The sequence below is a fragment of the Sinohyriopsis cumingii genome, chromosome 15 (genome assembly GCF_028554795.1).
Source record: "Sinohyriopsis cumingii isolate HCF-2022 chromosome 15, ASM2855479v2, whole genome shotgun sequence".
In the NCBI taxonomy this organism is placed as follows: domain Eukaryota; kingdom Metazoa; phylum Mollusca; class Bivalvia; order Unionida; family Unionidae; genus Sinohyriopsis; species Sinohyriopsis cumingii.
The window spans coordinates 66482371-66500476 of record NC_142975.1 but is presented as its reverse complement, the minus strand read 5'-3'; the positions used below and the strand labels follow the sequence as shown (position 1 = coordinate 66500476).

The window sequence follows — 18106 nt, the reverse complement described above, 5'->3', positions numbered from 1 at the left end:
CAAATATAACATTGTTATCACAAAAATCTATCATACACGCTCTTACACATGGCCTTGCAATTATTATTCACAATGTGCCTTTTAGCAGTGCATATAATTTTTTCGAGCTTTTTCACCACAAGGAGGTAAACCTCACCTGTTTCTGTTAAAATCTCACTCTTTCCTTGTTAAACATGAATATTTTTCACTTGAAATGCCCAACTTCTTCATACAATAACAGGCACCTCTTAATAGTGGCTGACAGTACTTACAAGTCATCTCCATACTTGACCATTTTAAGCTTTATCAAGTAAATATTCATTTAATCCAAAAAATAAAATCATTTTCTGTAATTTCCTATCATATTTATCTTAATTCATGGCATTCACAGTAAGCTCAATATGATGATTGAATGTTTTCACCTGTATATGCCAGTTTTGCTTTCACAGGTATCAAGAACAATCCTAGGAGGATTAAATGTTGTGTATGCATGCAATTCAAGCTACTTCCGGATAATCACTCCACCTGTATTAATAGCATGCAGTATAGTTCAAATTATTACTGGTCCAAAGAAAGATGGACAGCAGTCATGGCCATGCAGTTAACCCAATCAAATAAGTGTCTACAAATATAAAAATAATGATTTGAATGGCATCAGTCTTTCTAACAAAACTAACTCTGACACCAATTTTCTGATGACAGAATCGATGCAGGTGGGAAGATCACCCATTCAGATGAAATTCAAACCATCACAGCACAGACCACTGGGTCAGTACTGACATGGTACAGCAGCCACCATGGTCAGTCTTGAAAATTCCATCACTACATACAGGACCTGGCTCTGGCTACAATGATCATTTCTGGGATAGCCAGTATCAGACTTCGGCACTGGACATCATATGATCTAGACCATGTTCCCTCCAGCTCCAACACAGCCTTGAACTATGCTTTCAACATGTGGGACTGGGTTCAGTTATATATTTCCCATTATATCACATCTGGATACTAAGACAAAGGCAGCATCTGCAACCTGGTCAGGCCAGTTCTAGCCACCCACCTTTATCACAGATGCCCAGTGTAACCAATAATGAATCTGGTCAACCATCCAACATAATTCAGTACCAGACTCATACAAGCAATGTGGACTGGAACAGGACAGGTCTATCATCAGTACAGACTCGACTCAGTAACGGTTTACCTCATCATTCCCAGACATCCAAAAGCAATTTCAGACCTTTGATACTTTGCACAGTGAATCCCTGCAGATCACCATGTTCAAGCAGAAACACTCCCACAGCCCTCTTTACATTCACCACACCAAACAACTGGTATCACCAGAGCAGTTATTGCTACCTTGGCAGGAGGCTTTGCTATCACACCAAAAGTTCAAATAGACATGCTCTAAAACAACATCCAGTGGCCTCTAACAGAATTCCTGCATTGACTGAATTCTTAAAAGAGAGATAAACCCTCTTTAAACAGCTCACAGTCTGGTTTAGTTGTGGATATTCTACATTGTTTAAAGGTAAAGAAAGACCCTAGACTCAACAACTCTTTCTTTTCATAATGACAACTCCCATCAAACTTCAAAATTGCTTTCTACAAAACACACATACCAGTCTTTGATAATGAAGTCTCAGTTGTCTAGAGAAAATCACCAGGGGTCCGGTAATACTGAAACCTTTGTCCATGCATATAGACTGTAAAGCCTTTCTCAATTTGCAACAACTGGATCACAACATCACAGTAATAGGTTCCATAGGCTACACCCACTATGGAAAACCCTGTGAGAGTGCAATGCTTCCTTTCAAAGTCTACACCCACTATGGAAAACCCTGCGAGAGTTCAATGCTTCCTTTCAAAGTCTACAACCACTATGGAAAACCCTGTGAGAGTTCAATGCTTCCTTTCTAATGTCATAGCTAGATTCATAAATTTCCAATCTTGCAGAAAGATAAGCATTTCTGTTCATGTCCATCAACCAGACCTCCTATCCTAAAAAGACCTTCTCTGCATGGCAGTCAATAATTTTCCATTAAGTCAGATAAAGTTTTTCTATAAGTTAGCTATATTGGACATTAAGCTGGTACCATTTGCATTTAAACACCACAGGAAGTCTTTTAGTGAAAACCCCATGTTGGTATGACCATCTATTCAGATGGAGTAGCAATAACAAGATTTTCACTGTGTTAGCCATACTGGATGTCTGAGCACTGTGTTGCCATACTGGATGTCTGAGCAATGTCGTTTTTCATTTAGGACCAATAGAAGTCTTTTAAAGAAAACCCCATGTTGATATGACCAACCATTCAGGATAAATGGCAATAGAAAACCCCACAAGATTTTCAAGATGGCTACCAAGGTGGCCATATTGGATGTCAGATCACAAACATTTCATCAAGGACCAAGGAGACATCATAAAAAGTCTTTAAGTGAAAACCCCAAATTGATATGACCATACATTCAGAAGGTTTAGTGGTAACAAGATTTTTAAGATGACCACTGTGACAGCCATATTGGATCTCCATAGCAGCACAATTTTCATTTAGGATCAAATCGATCACAGGATGAACATAATACGCTGGGATGAATGTGTGTGTCAAGTTTCATGGCAATCCTCCAAGTAATTTAGAAGACGAGGTGATAACAAACTTGTTCCAACAGACTGAAAAATGATGGACAACTGAACATCCTATAAGTCTTTTGCCAATGCAGCTAACAACAGCATTATGTGCACTTCCAGGTACAAAGCCTAAAAAACCCACCTTGACAAGAGGGGTCTGTTTTGCTTCCATCACTATGGAGTGCATCTCCACTAGGTACTGACGCACAAGTGGGGGAATTCGGTTACAGCAGGCAAACACTCCCTGTCTCTCACGTGGTAATATCTCTGCTATCTGCAGCAACATGTGATTTGGCAACACATAGCTATACAAAAAAAAAAGAAAGAGTAAATGTTCATTTCTAAAGCTGATGAGCATCACACTAAAAGAAGAGGCTCAAGAAGCCTAATATCACTTACCTGTCTTACATTGGCCTCAAAAGCAAATGTAATATCAATGGGCCATGCCATCTGAGCAGATCAACCCTGATGTCATAATGCTACCAGTAAGGACTGATTAAATTGGTCCCATGACATTTAAAACTGCAGTAACAGCAACCATATTTTATGGTGAACTGAAGTCATCTGAAGAACCTTGACAGGTACCCATGCTTTAAGGCTATCTGCTAAATGTTGGTTTAAATTGGTCAAGCAGATAGGGGCAAAAAGTTCAATCACTTGTCTATTAAAATTTAATTTGTAATTTTTAATATGGAGGACTGAAAACTTCAGTCTAAACTGATCTATTTTTGAACATATTATTGTCAGATTCTTCATTTTTAATGACAGAAGCCATATTCAATGTGGAACTTATAGACGATCTTTATGCCCAGAGACTCTTTGTCAAATCTGGTTGCAAAGGTACCTAAACTGACAAGTAACTTTGGTTTATTTGCATAAACTTAAAAGACCTAAATTCCAAAAGCTCTCAACATAATTTGTTCGAATTTTGCTAACCAGTTTTTCAGAAGTCATTTCACGATTTTCTACTTGTAAGGGCACAAACACTTTTGATGGTGGATTTATGTTATTTGTACAACTTATAAGACCCTGCCATCATCATTCTGTTAGCGAAACTTATCTAATTTTGAATAAGCCATTGGAAGTTTCTCTAATTTTAGTAACAAAACATTGATGGTGGATTGCAATCATTTTCCAAACTTTAAAAATGTCTTGACATAAGATGTCATCAGAAATGTTTGTTTTTTTAAATTGAAAAAAAAAAACTCCAAAAGTTCTTTGGAACTTTTGAATAATGACATATAAAGTACAAGAGAGAATGGAAAAAGACAACCCTATATCATACAGCAAAGTGATGTGATAGTTACAAGAAAAATCCTACTGACAAAGTCATCCAAATTTAAGAAGCCCCAAACACCATGATCCTTTTCAAATATATACTTTGTGAACTCACCTAACAGTATTAAGGGAAGGTAATGGGTAGGAGTTTCTTCCCTTTTTCTACATGGGAAAGATGAAACTTTTACTTTCCTGGACTGCAGGCTTTTAATGGTTACATAACTTATCTTCCTAATGTAAAAGTATTTGAAGTGTGCATTTAACAGAGAAATCGCCTAACATTACGCATGTATTTTTTGTATTTACTGTGTCAAATCTTAGCAAAGAGAGTGAGTTATGCTGGTTGGCCATAAATGTTCAAAAATGGGTCTTACATTCCTATCAGCAGTAAACATTCAAATACTAATTATAACTGAGATTACCTGACACTCTCATCCTCCATGCGTGCCACACTGTCCCTCCATGCATACAGAGCTTTCAAGGCATGTAATTGCTGACTGTTGAACACCTTTTTACTCTTCCTAAACAAGTCCAGGTAATCATCCTCTTGGAACACTGGCTTGCGGTATACCTGAAGGAATTCACAGGTAAATTGTTTACATGTACTCGAGTGTAAACCTGAAGGAATTCATAGGTAAATAGTTTGCATGTATTATGAATGTATCAGGTACTGTAAAACTTGGGTTGTTACTGTGTAACACATCAAACAGCCATAATTTATGAACTTTCTGCCTTGAAAAAGTGAATTCTGCTGCATGTTAACATACATTCTGTTAGGTAGTAAAATATTAATAATTGATCCATTTAAAAGAATACACACCAACACTATTTCAAGTAAGATTTGTTAAGTACTTTCAATCTGATTTATTACAGGTAAAGGCCATACTTGGCATAGACCATGCTTTGCACCAATGAGGGTCTTTTATGTTAACGGCACAATTTTCTTATCCAGCACAGATATCAGCAATGTGTGTTAAAATATATACACATCATAGATACATCCTTTTACTCAAGGTAATAAAAACCATGCCTTTAAGATTTTTGGAATTACACTGACTTACATATGAGTAAGTAACCATGTTACATATAAAACAAATTACAGGTACAACAAAGCTACAAGTCTATGACTCAATCAAGTGCAAAAGTTGTCAGTATGTACTAGTACTTTTAATAGGCTGCTTTTATGTTGTCAGTATGTATTTGTGCTTCTGAGTGGTTTTGCTTGCTTTTTTTCTTTTCAGCAATTCCAACTACCTTATTTGACGGAACTGTTCACTATTGTCTGTAACAAAATGAGACCCATCATTCATTCTACACAATAAGGAAACATAAATTCTAACAAATCTGAATCCCATTTTTGTACAATACATTCCCATATTGATGTAATTTGGTATTTACAAGTATTTTCTTTTGCAAAATCCAATTCTTAGACCCTGAGATGAGAAAATGAATGTCCTTTTTTTCTACCCAAGGGCTATTATAACAGTTGAAAGTTTAATTCTGGCTTGAACACTGTCATGGATTTAACATGGGATTAACTGTCATGGATTTAACCATCATGGATTTAACTGTCTAGTTCTCTTACTTTTGCACAAATCTGATTGCTCCTCTGGAGTACAGACATTATTAGATTCTTCTGGTCATTACCACTCTCAATCAGCTGGTTCTTCAGTCTGTCATATATGTAAAGCAGATAGTGAGTATCCTCCCTTGCATACTGTTCCAGCTCTGTTGGAAGAGGCCTGTCAAAAGATTAATACATACTGTGTACTCTGCTTATAACAATATTGCACAAATTCCTGCTGCAGTCCCTTGTAGTCTTTTATACAATATATCACTCTTCTGCATTCATTTGTTAAGCTACTGGCCCACTTTCAAAGTGCACTGACCTTAACTAAAAATTTAAATATCCCACAGAAAAATCAAGTTGTCTGTACCTTTGACAAATGGTGACAGTTCAGCTATTGAATTTGTTTTACGCGAAGAACAGTCCATTAGTTGTTTTTCCTCATACCTCACCAGCTTGAATTCTTTTAACCATGTGGGTTGAAAGGAACTGTGTTGTCTAGTTTGCTCAAAGAATCATTTAACTTTGTCTGCATGAACATGGGCCTTTTACAGACCTGCCAACCCTAACAAGACCTTCTCAATAAGGCAGTCAATTTTTTTTTTTATAAGTTGGGCAAGTTTTCAGTAAGGTGTAACAAAATATCAAGTACTGCTATTGTCAAGCTGGAATACATGCTTTTTAAAAGTCAAGAAGTGGGATCCAAGACTGATGCACAAACGGTAAACACTGTGTTCAACTCAAGAGTTGTACAGTTAAACTTAAGTTAATTACATCCAGTGCAATTTCGCAAACTACAGTTCCAAACTCTAGTGCTCAGTGGGTGCTCAATGGTTTCTTGATATCTCTTCACTTGAGGTAATCCTTATTAAAAAAGCAGTGGCAATGGCAATCATCTTTCTCGCCATCATGCCATGTGACATACTCAATCAACAGATGAAGTCCACTAAACATAATTGTTACCCTTCCTGCTTTTTCCCTAAGAATCTGAATATTTCCATTTTATTCTTCTTTACTACAGTTTAAAGCATCTGAGAAACTCTGGTAAAGTTAGTCTAGTTCCCTGACCAATTCCACTGAAATCTAATATGAAACCCGGATTCAAACCAAACACAGAAAAGCCAGAATCCAGGTTTTGTGCTTTTATTCTGTAAGTCTGTATTTTATGGGTAATTTCCCTAAGACTTAGGCAAAATTGTAAGGGTTGGCAGGTCTGTTTTGGCCAGGTCTTGCCCTCTCAAAATGTAAAAAATTAATTCAATGGTAACCAATGGAATGTGCTGTCTATAAATACCAACACCATAAACAAAGCAGGATGACACCACAAAGCACAGATTTCAGATACATAGTAATCTGAATAATTCAACACCCTCTGTCTTAAAAAGTGCATCACATGTCTGAAATAGACAGCCAATCAAATATGTCCAATAATTACAGAATTAATGAGCCTTTGCAGTACAAATATCCAGATCAAAATTCAAAATGGAAGATAACTTCTTCAATGTAAACAATTTACCTGTACCATTGCCCATATTTATAATATTTTTCAAACTCTGCCTTTTGTTTCCACCAAATTCTAAAAAAATAATTAATCCAAATATACCAGTTATTATTTTTCACATCTCTCTGTTTGCTAATAGAGGACACTGAGTTATTCCAATTAAGAAATAATAACAATACCATAATTTCCAATCTGACATGTTTTTATTGACTCTTCCCTCAGGTGCTAATGTAGCTAACAAAGAAAGAAATATAATGGTTGAATAATTCAGGTTAGATATTTAGCAGTTCAAATATGATGAAAGAACAATGGATTTTGGACAACAGTTTTTGCTTGTTACAGATTTTGATCAATATATTTTTGTTTGCATCTGAGGTTTCTTTTATTTCAATTTCCTTGAATATTTATTGCCTGGAGAAATAGGCAGCAGGATCTCAGACCTTGAATCGTAGGAAATTATTTAACAGGTTGATCATGATGGTTAAAACGCATAAAACTTTACTTGAAAATTTTCAGAATTAAAAATAGACAATAACACTCAACAAAGTTAAATATATATATATATATATATATATATATACTAACCGTATTCTCCAATCTGCCAGCTGATACTGTTTGTTAGCCTCAACATCACAGAACTGCTGAAGTAAATGTGACAGAGAAAAGCGGCTGAAATTCAGGACACGTGAAGCCTGACCTGTATCGAACATGTTAACCACATAGAGGCCAAAGTCCCGCTGTAGCCAATCAATATCCATGTCAGCACCATGAAACACCTGCAACATGGAAGTCATAAGCTGTTGTTAAACTGTGGACTTAGCATTAAGCTGAGTGTACAGCAAGCACTTTGAACTCAGACCAACTACAGTAAAACTAGGTCTTTAAAGATCAGCCCTTCTGCCAATAAATTGTGGCCACTCAAGACAGGTGTTAGTTCACAACAAGTCTATGGAGCAATTTACAGTGTTGAAATCTGCAAAGCTGACTATATGATAACATTTACTAATCCCATGTGAAAATTGTAAAGTCTGCTTTGATAACACTTATTCAGTAAATTTATTTGGAGCCATAAGCCAAAACATAAATCATCCATGACATAAATAATAAATGGATAAACTTGATAAACAAAAGAATTAAACTGATGTGCTAAGATGAACTAATGACAAGATCTGTGAATGTGACATTTTATGCATTGTGTGCTGGTTTTATGACATGGCAAGATCAGTAAAACAACAAAGTATATGAACCTTTACAGTAACTATGCAATTAACTCATCCAGAAAAAAAACTTATTCACAGACAAGACAAAGACTGCACTTATCCTGGTCATTTTATAACTGGTTTACTGCAGTATCAGATGCAATACAGTGAAAGTAGGGTGTGAAATTTTCTCATTAAGACATAATGTTAATTAATAACAGTGCCAAATCACACATTTTGCCTACGAATCATGTCAGCTTGTCCTGCTTGGCACAGACCACTTAAAGCATGTTTTACTGTACACAGACCACTTAACACATTAACTCCTGGAGCTTTTTGCCATTTTCGCCTGAAAATTGAGTAGGAAACACATTTTGAGAGCTATTTCTGAATAAATCTGAAAACACCTAATCCCCGGTGATCTTTCAATAACATACTGCCTAGCTGTGTTAGAAACATCGTTTTTAATTAGCTATTTGACTCGCGCATGAGCAGAAGAGTAAAGGTTGGAGTTCTTTTTTTTTTTTTTGCTAAACGGAGCCATTATTTTTGTATGGAGACCACTCTTTATTCCAAATGCCTATCTTATCCTACTTTTTGCAAAGGCTCATCTGTCTGTTTGCAATTCATACCAGTTTGCCTTAGATCTGAGACCAAAAAGTCTAAAATCCAGACACAAAGTCGGATTCTGACCATGGGTGAATTTTCGGTAGAAAAAAGTCGGGTCCAAAAAAATGTGTTTTTTTAAATCTGTATTTTGTAGTGCAACTAGATATTCCAGATTATTTGGTATCATTGTAGAGCTACATCTGTCAACCTTTCTATAATACCACCCACTTTAGTATATCATGCATGACCATGACACTACAGAGATCGGCAGTAGGCTACTACCTCCAGCCCCATTAAGTCGTCGCTAGGGGTTAACGCGTTAACAAGGATTTTTTTTTTTACAAATCGTCAAGAACTGCTAAATTTTCAATTTATGTGCAATGTCAATGCACAAGTGATTAAATACGCAAGGAATATTCAAATTTGGTGATGTCATCATAATGCAGTTTAACACGTTAACCCCTGGAGCTTTTTGTCATTTTCGCCTGAAAATCGAGTAGGAAACACATTTTGAAAGCTATTTCTGAATAAATCTGAAAACACCTAATCCCCAGTTATCTTTCAATAGCATACTGCCTAGTTGTGTTAGAAACATTGTTTTTCATTGGCTATTTGACTCGCGCATGAGCATAAGGGTAAAAGTTGGAGTTCTTTTTTTTTGCTAAACGGACCCATTATTTTTGTATGGAGACCACTCTTTATTCCAAATGCCCATCTTATCCTACTTTTTGCAAAGGCTCATCTGTCTGTTTGCAGTTCAAACTGGTTTGCCTTAGATCTGAGACCAAAAAGTCTAAAATCCAGACACAAAGTCGGATTCTAACCATGGGCGAAATTTTTCCTTAGAAAAAGTCGGGTCCAAAAAATTAGTTGTTTTTAAATCTGTAGTTTCTAGTGCAACTAGATATTCCAGATTATTTGGTATCATTGTAGAGCTACATCTGTCAACCTTTCTATAATACCACCCACTTTGGTATATCATGCATGACCATGACGCTACAGAGCTCAGCAGTAGGCTACTACCTCCTGCCCCATTAAGTCGTCACTAGGGGTTAATGTGTTAAAGCATGTTTTACTGTACATAAACCACTTAAAGCATGTTTTGCTATACACAGGCCACTTAGAGCACATTTTACTGCACACACACCACTTAAAGCATGTTTTACTGTACATAGATCACTTAAAGCATGTTTTGCTGTACACAGACCACTTAGAGCACATTTTACTGTACACGGACCACTTAGAGCATGTTTTGCTATACACGGACCACTTACAGCATGTTTTACTGTACACAGACCACTTACAGCATGTTTTACTTTACACAGACCACTTACAGCATGTTTTACTGTACAAAGACCACTTAGAGCATATTTTAACGTACACAGACCATTTCGAGCATGTTTTGCTGTACACAGACCACTTAGAGCATGTTTTACTTACAGACAACTTAAAGCCCATTTTACTGTACAAAGACCACTTAAAGCATGTTTTACTATACACAGACCACTTAAAGCATGTTTTACTGTACACAGACCACTTAAAGCATGTTTTGTTATACACAGACCACTTAGACCACATTTTACTGTACACAGACCACTTAAAGCATGTTTTACTGTACATAGATCACTTAAAGCATGTTTTGCTGTACACAGACCACTTAGAGTACATTTTGCTGTACACAGACCACTTAGAGCATGTTTTGTTATACAAAGACCACTTAGAGCATGTTTTATTGTACACAGACCACTTACAGCATGTTTTACTGGACACAACTCACTTAAATCATGTTTTGCTGTACACAGACCACTTAAAGCACATTTTACTGTACAAAGATGGCTTAGAGCACATTTTACTGTAGACAGACCATTTAGAGCATTTTTTGCTCTATAAAGACCATTTTGAGCATGTTTTACTGTACACAGACCACTTAGAGCATGTTTTACTGTACAAAGACCACTTAGAGCATGTTTTAATGTACACAGATCACTTCGAGCATGTTTTACTGTATACAGATCACTTAAAGCATGTTTTACTGTACAATGACTACTTAAAGCATGTTTTACTGTACACAGACCACTTAGAGCATGTTTTACTGTACAAAGACCACTCAGAGCATGTTTTACTGTACACAGACCACTTATAGCATGTTTTACTGTATACAGACCACTTAAAGCATGTTTTACTGTACAATGACTACTTAAAGCATGTTTTACTGTACACAGACCACTTAGAGCATGCTTTACTGTACAGAGACCACTTAGAGCATGTTTTAATGTACACAGACCACTTCGAGGATGTTTTACTGTACACACACCACTTACAGCAGTTTTACTGTACACATACCACTTAAAGCATGTTTTACTGTATACAGACCACTTAAAGCATGTTTTACTGTACAATGACTACTTAAAGCATGTTTTACTGTACACAGACAATTTAGAGCATGTTTTACTGTACACCAACCATTTAAAGCATGTTTTACTGTACAAAGACCACTTAAAGCATGTTTTATTGTACAATGAAACACATTAGGTACAAGAATAGATACAATGAATTCATATTTAGTACAAAAAGAATCTGCATATCATGGATGCATACAAATAATTTTGAATGTCCTATGAGGTCTTGTACTCTTGACAGTTCAAGATGTTGAATTGAGTGGTCTTTCAAGTGGAGGAAACCAGATATGGACTTCATCCAACAGAACATAAGTCTGGACTCAAACTTGGGTTATGAATCAAGCAATATGATTAGTTGAAATTTAAATCCAACTTCAAACTGACCAATCAAGTGTCTTATGTCTCGACTTGTACTGATGAAATTTGGGCCAGGGAATCTGGGGAATATTACCAGTCTTCCATGGAGATTGTCATCATTCTTAAATGAGCAACCAATCATCCTATCAGAGCTGGGAACTGAACCTGGGTATTATAACTATACTATCCATGTACTAGCTAGCATTTTGTCTTGGCTGGCTATCTCAGGTATAATCACTGCTTAAACAATGTTTGCCTGAATAGCTGCAAACACAAGCCAAAAGAACATATATTGCTGGGTCTTCCATATTTTTATCCAAAGCTGGGTAATTCTTAGTTAATAGTTAATTCTGACCTATATCTATGATCCCTACCAATAAATGATACTAAACAATTCAAAATTAGCCTGGATTAAAAGGTGAAGTTGGCAGGTATTGTTTGCTGAAAATTAGCTCCTAATAAAAACTCTGAAATTATAATACATCCTTCAATTATTACTACTGGCTACCAAGTAGGAATCCTAAACCACATCATTTTTCTAACAGACCTCGGTCGTGTTGGTCGCACATTATTGGCTTGTTGCCAATACTGACTTATGGACAATAGTTAACAGTTCAAGAATAATTATCTGAAATTGTCAAGCATTATATGTAATGCTCCTGATATTTATTTTGCAGGCAGGCTTTGATATTTTCTCAATTTTATTCTTCAGAAACACACATACCATAAATTCATCATTTATTTTCTGAAGGTATAAATTTTTGCAGTCGTGCAAAATAAAGACAATGCAATTAGAACTTATATTAGTGAAACAGAAAAGAGATCTTTACTGTTTCAACAAAAAGAGCATTGTTCAACTGGTCTTTAAATTCATCCAAAACATCTCCCAAAACTAATACCCAACAAAAAACTAAAATCACAGTCCACTGATAATAATGGATACTAAAATGTGTTTAACTGAATGATACATCTACATTACAGTTATACTAGGTTTCTTTTGTATAAGAAGCAAAATAATTGAAGGATAAACTAAATCAGACAAATGTCCTACTTAACAAGCCTTACCTTTACTATTTTTGGATCAGCGAAAATCTCATTCAGGACATGAAGGTCGCTGCGTAACTCAAGAGCATCAATCAGGAAGTCTTGTTTCCTTGTAGAAATTTGTATCAAGCAGGTTATCCCCAGGTACGTTCTGTAGGAGTGATGCTGGAAAAATACAAAGGCAGACACTACTAAAAGCATGCTTGTTGAAGGTCAACAATGAAAAATTATGACTACATTACTTACTTAACACAGGAAGTTTATCTTAATTTCTGCTCATCCCTCCAAAAATAAGCCATGACTTTCATCTGTAACATTTATAACATTCCACTCCAAGAGCTGTTCCATTTCCTTTTGTAAACTTGTGTACACAATCTAACATCAATCTGCCCATGGAAAGATTGGATATTACAACTTCTTTGCAATGAAACATTTGATGAAAAAATATTAAACTACTGAAAAGACCTGACACTGACCCTTTGATCTGTTACCAACACAAATGTTCCTTGTACACTTATGAACCTGCTTGCTTGCAAGGTCTGATGACCAATTATGACCTTGTCCTTTCATCTAATAAATCCCCAGCAATAGTCAATGCCATAAGGCAACATCTCTGCAATGTCCTATTAGACGTTTTCCGAAGAAACAACAGCTAAATATGAAAGCTTGAACCAATAATACCCATCGCCACCACTTTAATTAGTGGACCCTCCTATTAAACCCCATCACTGTGCCCCAAATCATTGACCGTATCAGCTTTTCCTCTCAAAGCATATTCACTTTGGCGGGCAAGTCTAACATTAATCCCATTATGCAAACAAGAAACACTGCCCTTTAAAACAGAAAGAACTTGAACAAATGTATAGTTGACAACAAACAGTCACATATATGGACTTACAAAATCAGTGAAGACTGGCATCTTAAATTAAACATGATCTCACTGAAACAGTTTACAACACAGATTTAGATTAACTTACTCATAACAAAACGATTATATTACTGAATATTTCAAGTATACAGTTGTGATTTGAGGAATTACACCTTTATTTTGATCATTGTTTTTTGTTGGATTTTTTTTCTTGGTCATTTACCTCCAGATCCACAGCAACTTCTTTCTCCAATTTAAGCTGTTCCACTAACTTGTCAAGGTCTGCTTTGGTGCTGATCATAGACAGCGGTGTCTCATTCAGAGGGAGAGGATTCTGTCGGTAGAAAATGGAAGAAAAAAACCTTTACAATAAGACATTAGTCAAAATAATCATTAACAAGGAAATTTCAGGTACTGATGTACCTACTTTTTGCTGAAGTAGAGTGCAATTTTGTGGAGGAAAGGTCAAGGTGTTAATGGTGAAACAGTAAAAGAACTAAAGAACATTGGTAAAGGAAAACACTAATGATGAAAAACACTGAGTCATTGAAACAATGTTGCATACAAACTTTGCCTGAAATTAAAGCATGAATAAAAGAATTACTGCGCTGAAGCAAAATATGTGGGTCAAACATTCAGTGGCCATAACCCAACATAATAATGATGTAGAAAGCTAATAATCAAACCAATGGATGTCTTATTGATATCAAACTAACTTTAATGTTCTTTTGACTAAAAATCCAGTAATAATGAAAGGAATTTCTGTGTGGAAGTAAAGGTGGGTGGATGGGTCCAACAATCAAAGGCCTTAACTTGACAAACTGATGAAGCAGATAAGACACTAAAAATCAAATGCAACCAGATGTCATCAGCATAAAGTTACATAATAAATTTGGTTGAACTTCAATAAGAATCAAGGAAGTTACTGTGCAGAAAAGTTGGAAATTCCAACAAGTACAGGTCATAAGTCAACTAAAAGATGCTACAAGAGGTCTCATTAATGTCAAGCTGTGTACTAAATTTCCTTTAAATCCAATAAGGCTGTTCTTGTGTAAGCATGAAAGTGGGTGGGTTGGACAATTAGGGGCCATAACTCTGCTCAATGATGCAGATTGCTGACAAATGAACTCTGCTAAGGTCTCATCACTATCAAGCTGAATAATCTGCACACCATGCTTGGCCAAAACTGAATTATTTTTATTGTGCAGAAATGAATGTGATTCATAAATCAATAAGTCACTGTGTGAAAATTAAAGTGGGTGGGTCTCATAATCCAGGGTTATAAATCCATTAAATAATCACAAAGAGCATAATCAAATGAACTCAGCTGAGGTCATATTGATATCAACCTGCCTATAAAAACTGAGTTGAAATTCAACATTAATTAAGGTTATTATTGCACAGACAAAACCGTACTTGTGTCTGACAATCAGGTAGCCAAAACTTCATTAAACAATGAGACATCAGGTTGATAATCTGACTTATTCAAATCCTCATCAATGTGAAACTGAATGGCAAATTTGGTTGATATGTAATAGGAGGTAATGAACTTATTGTACAGATAGCAGAGCAGGTGGATCCAACAATCAGTAGCTTTATACTGAGGGAGCATAGCTAAGCTTGGTTATTAGTGTTCTGCATTATTGTTTAGCAGAATTATCACCTCAAGGTATATAAAAAAATTAAATGCAAAAATAATCAAGTGAATTATCGTGCTAATAAGACAGTGTGTGGAACTGATAATAAGGGGCCACAACTCTGCTATACAACTATGTAGTATGCAGACAAATCAACTCAAAGGTCTCACCAAACTCAACCTTAATAACACATTTTTAATAGCAATAATGATCAAGGGCGTCATAGTGCAGAAACAAAAGTGGGTGGGTCTAACAAGCAGGGGCTACAACTCCAGTAAATAGTGATGCTGAAAGCCAACCATCAAGCTCAGAAAAGATCTCTACCGTTACAAGCAGTATACCAAATCTAGCTGAAATGCAAAATTAATCAAGGGAGTCGCCGTGCTGAAACAAAACTATGACAGATGGCCAATGGAAGGATAGAGAGAACCAACTTATTAAATATTTCCATGAAAAGAAGGGGGCAAAGAGAAAATAAAAAACACATCTCATGAAGCCAATCTGTGATCAGAAAAGAATGGTCCCTTAGGATGGGCATATGATTTCTGGATGTTTATTTCAACAATATTTGGTTTATGGGAATAAGTATAGTCAGTCAGGCAAGATGGTTGATTGATACAAGTAACATTCAAGACAAGTAATATAGTATCTTCTTTATGCATAAAATTAAGAAGGTATATAGGGGTTTGCATGAATCATTTAAAATTAGAAATATTAAACAATAAGAGTTATGTAAAGTCCCCTGCTTACAGAAAAGACTAGATCTGAAAGTAATGAATGGTCCAGATGTCTAAATTTTTATACTATTTATTGTAAAAATGCCATCAGTTTACATGTTATTTATGCTACACTATGTCTCCATGGTCATACAAATACTGAATGCGGAAAATTCTAAATATCAAAACACCTCTATGAAACTTTCATGAAAAGTGCACCAAGTTTGGCTGAAATACCTTGAATTGTTGTAGAATTATGCTCTAGAATGTACAAAATCAGACGGACAGACAAATGGGCACAGAGACAGCCATCCCCACCCTACATTCCAAACTGGTGGAATAATTATTAAAATGAGTTCCTTAGACACATTCTACTGTGCTTTTCTTCAAGCTTTATCAGGTGGTTCTGTCAAAGTTGACATTACTATGATCTAAATACTAGGCAAATGAGAGTCCAACTACAGTATAAAAAAATCCCTATTCTTCCCACTTATTCTTGATAATTCATTTATTACAATTCCTGAAAACTATTTAATCATGCCATTAAAATGAAACAGATTGCATTCTGGGCCAGACTTTTCAGATCACCTGACTTGCTGTTGTAGAGTTTCACAATACAACCAATACAGTTTTATTTTTGGTCTCATTTACACAGCACCAAATTACAAATAGACACATACATGCAAAACTATCTTATACTGTGATTTCATTGGGTAATGATTTATTGGGTGCTGGGTGCTACAAAATGCTGACTTTTTGCTCAAACTTGCATTGGTGATTGAAAGAAGAAAGGTAAGGTCTTGAAATTCTAGATAAACATAAAATCACAAGATATGCAAAAATGGATACCCCATGAATAATAGTTTCTGTTATTCACAGAACTATGATACCAATGAATAAAAGTAAAGTCTTTGTTATTCACAGAACTATGATACCAATGAATAATAGCAAAATCCGTTATTCACAAAACTATGATACCTAATAGTAAAGTCCCAGTTATTCCTAGAATTATGATACCCCAAGAACAGTAAACTCTATTTTATTCCTAGGATTATGATACCCAATGAATACTAGTAAAGTTCTACTTATTCCTTCTAATATGACGCACCATGAATACTAGCAGTCCCTGTTATTCCTAGAATTATGATACCCAATGAATAACAGTTAAGTCCCAGATATTCCGATAACTATGATACCCCATGAATAAAAATAAACTCCCTGTTATTCCTAGAACTATGATTTCTGTTGGTAAAATTGATATTCTTCCTTATGCAATGAAACCAAAGTAAAAAAAGTTCAACAACCTTACCGAGTCGGTAAATGTCTTTCAAGCATTCACAACTGTGTACTCTTTCCACATGATATCTGTACATGCAATGAAAAACACACTAAAAATACCTTAAGTGTACATTTAATTCTCTATTTTTCAATGGGTTCCACTTTTTGTGCATTCATGGTTGCTGCAAACCAAACATTTAACTATCCCTTGCAAAATGACATAATTGCAATATCTGGCAGAGGCATATCCATCATGTCTTTGCCATACTTGTAATATCTACCATCGGCATATCCATTATATCTTTGCCATGACTGCAAAATATTAGAGGCATATCCATCGTATCTTTGCCATAATTGCAATATCTGACAGAGGCATATCCATCATGTCCTTGCCATAATTGCAGTATCTGACAAAGCTGTATCCATCATGTCTTTGCCATAATTGCAAAATAACTGAGGCATATCCATCATGTCTCTGCTATATGTGCAATATCTAACAGAGGCATAGCCATCATGTCTCTGCTATACGTGCAATATCTAACAGAAGCATAGCCATCATGTCCTTGCCATAATCGCAAAAAATTAGAGACATATCCATCATATCTTTGCTATAATTATGGTATCTGACAGAGCTATATCCATCATATCTTTGCCATAATTGCAGTATCTGACATGGGCATATCCAGATCTTTGCCATAATTGCAGTATCTGAATGGGCATAACCATATCTTTGTCATAATTGCAGTATCTGACAGGCATATCCATATCTTTGCCATAATTGCAGTATCTGACAGAGGCATATCCATATCTTTGCCATAATTGCAGTATCTGACATGGGCATATCCATATCTTTGCCATAATTGCAGTATCTGACATGGGCATAACCATATCTTTGTCATAATTGCAGTATCTGACAGGCATATCCATATCTTTGCCATAATTGCAGTATCTGACAGAGGCATATCCATATCTTTGCCATAATTGCAATTTCTAACAGAGACATATTCATCATATCTTTGCCATAACTGCAATATCAGATAGACATATCTAT

General features: G+C 35.7%; 1 protein-coding gene across 3 annotated transcripts in view; it reads right to left on the bottom strand.

The window, feature by feature from the left end:
- Positions 1-18106, bottom strand: part of LOC149781977 (uncharacterized) — a 93963-nt gene that overhangs the window by 34564 nt on the left and 41293 nt on the right. For all 3 annotated transcript variants that reach the window (XM_089936161.1, XM_089936162.1, XM_089936160.1), the window contains 6 exons: positions 13648-13758; positions 12578-12721; positions 7534-7724; positions 5466-5622; positions 4303-4451; positions 2745-2907 (listed from right to left, as the gene is read on the bottom strand). In XM_089936161.1, coding sequence (XP_089792287.1) covers positions 2745-2907; positions 4303-4451; positions 5466-5622; positions 7534-7724; positions 12578-12721; positions 13648-13758 — 915 coding nt within the window. The remainder of the gene's footprint in view (positions 1-2744; positions 2908-4302; positions 4452-5465; positions 5623-7533; positions 7725-12577; positions 12722-13647; positions 13759-18106) is intronic.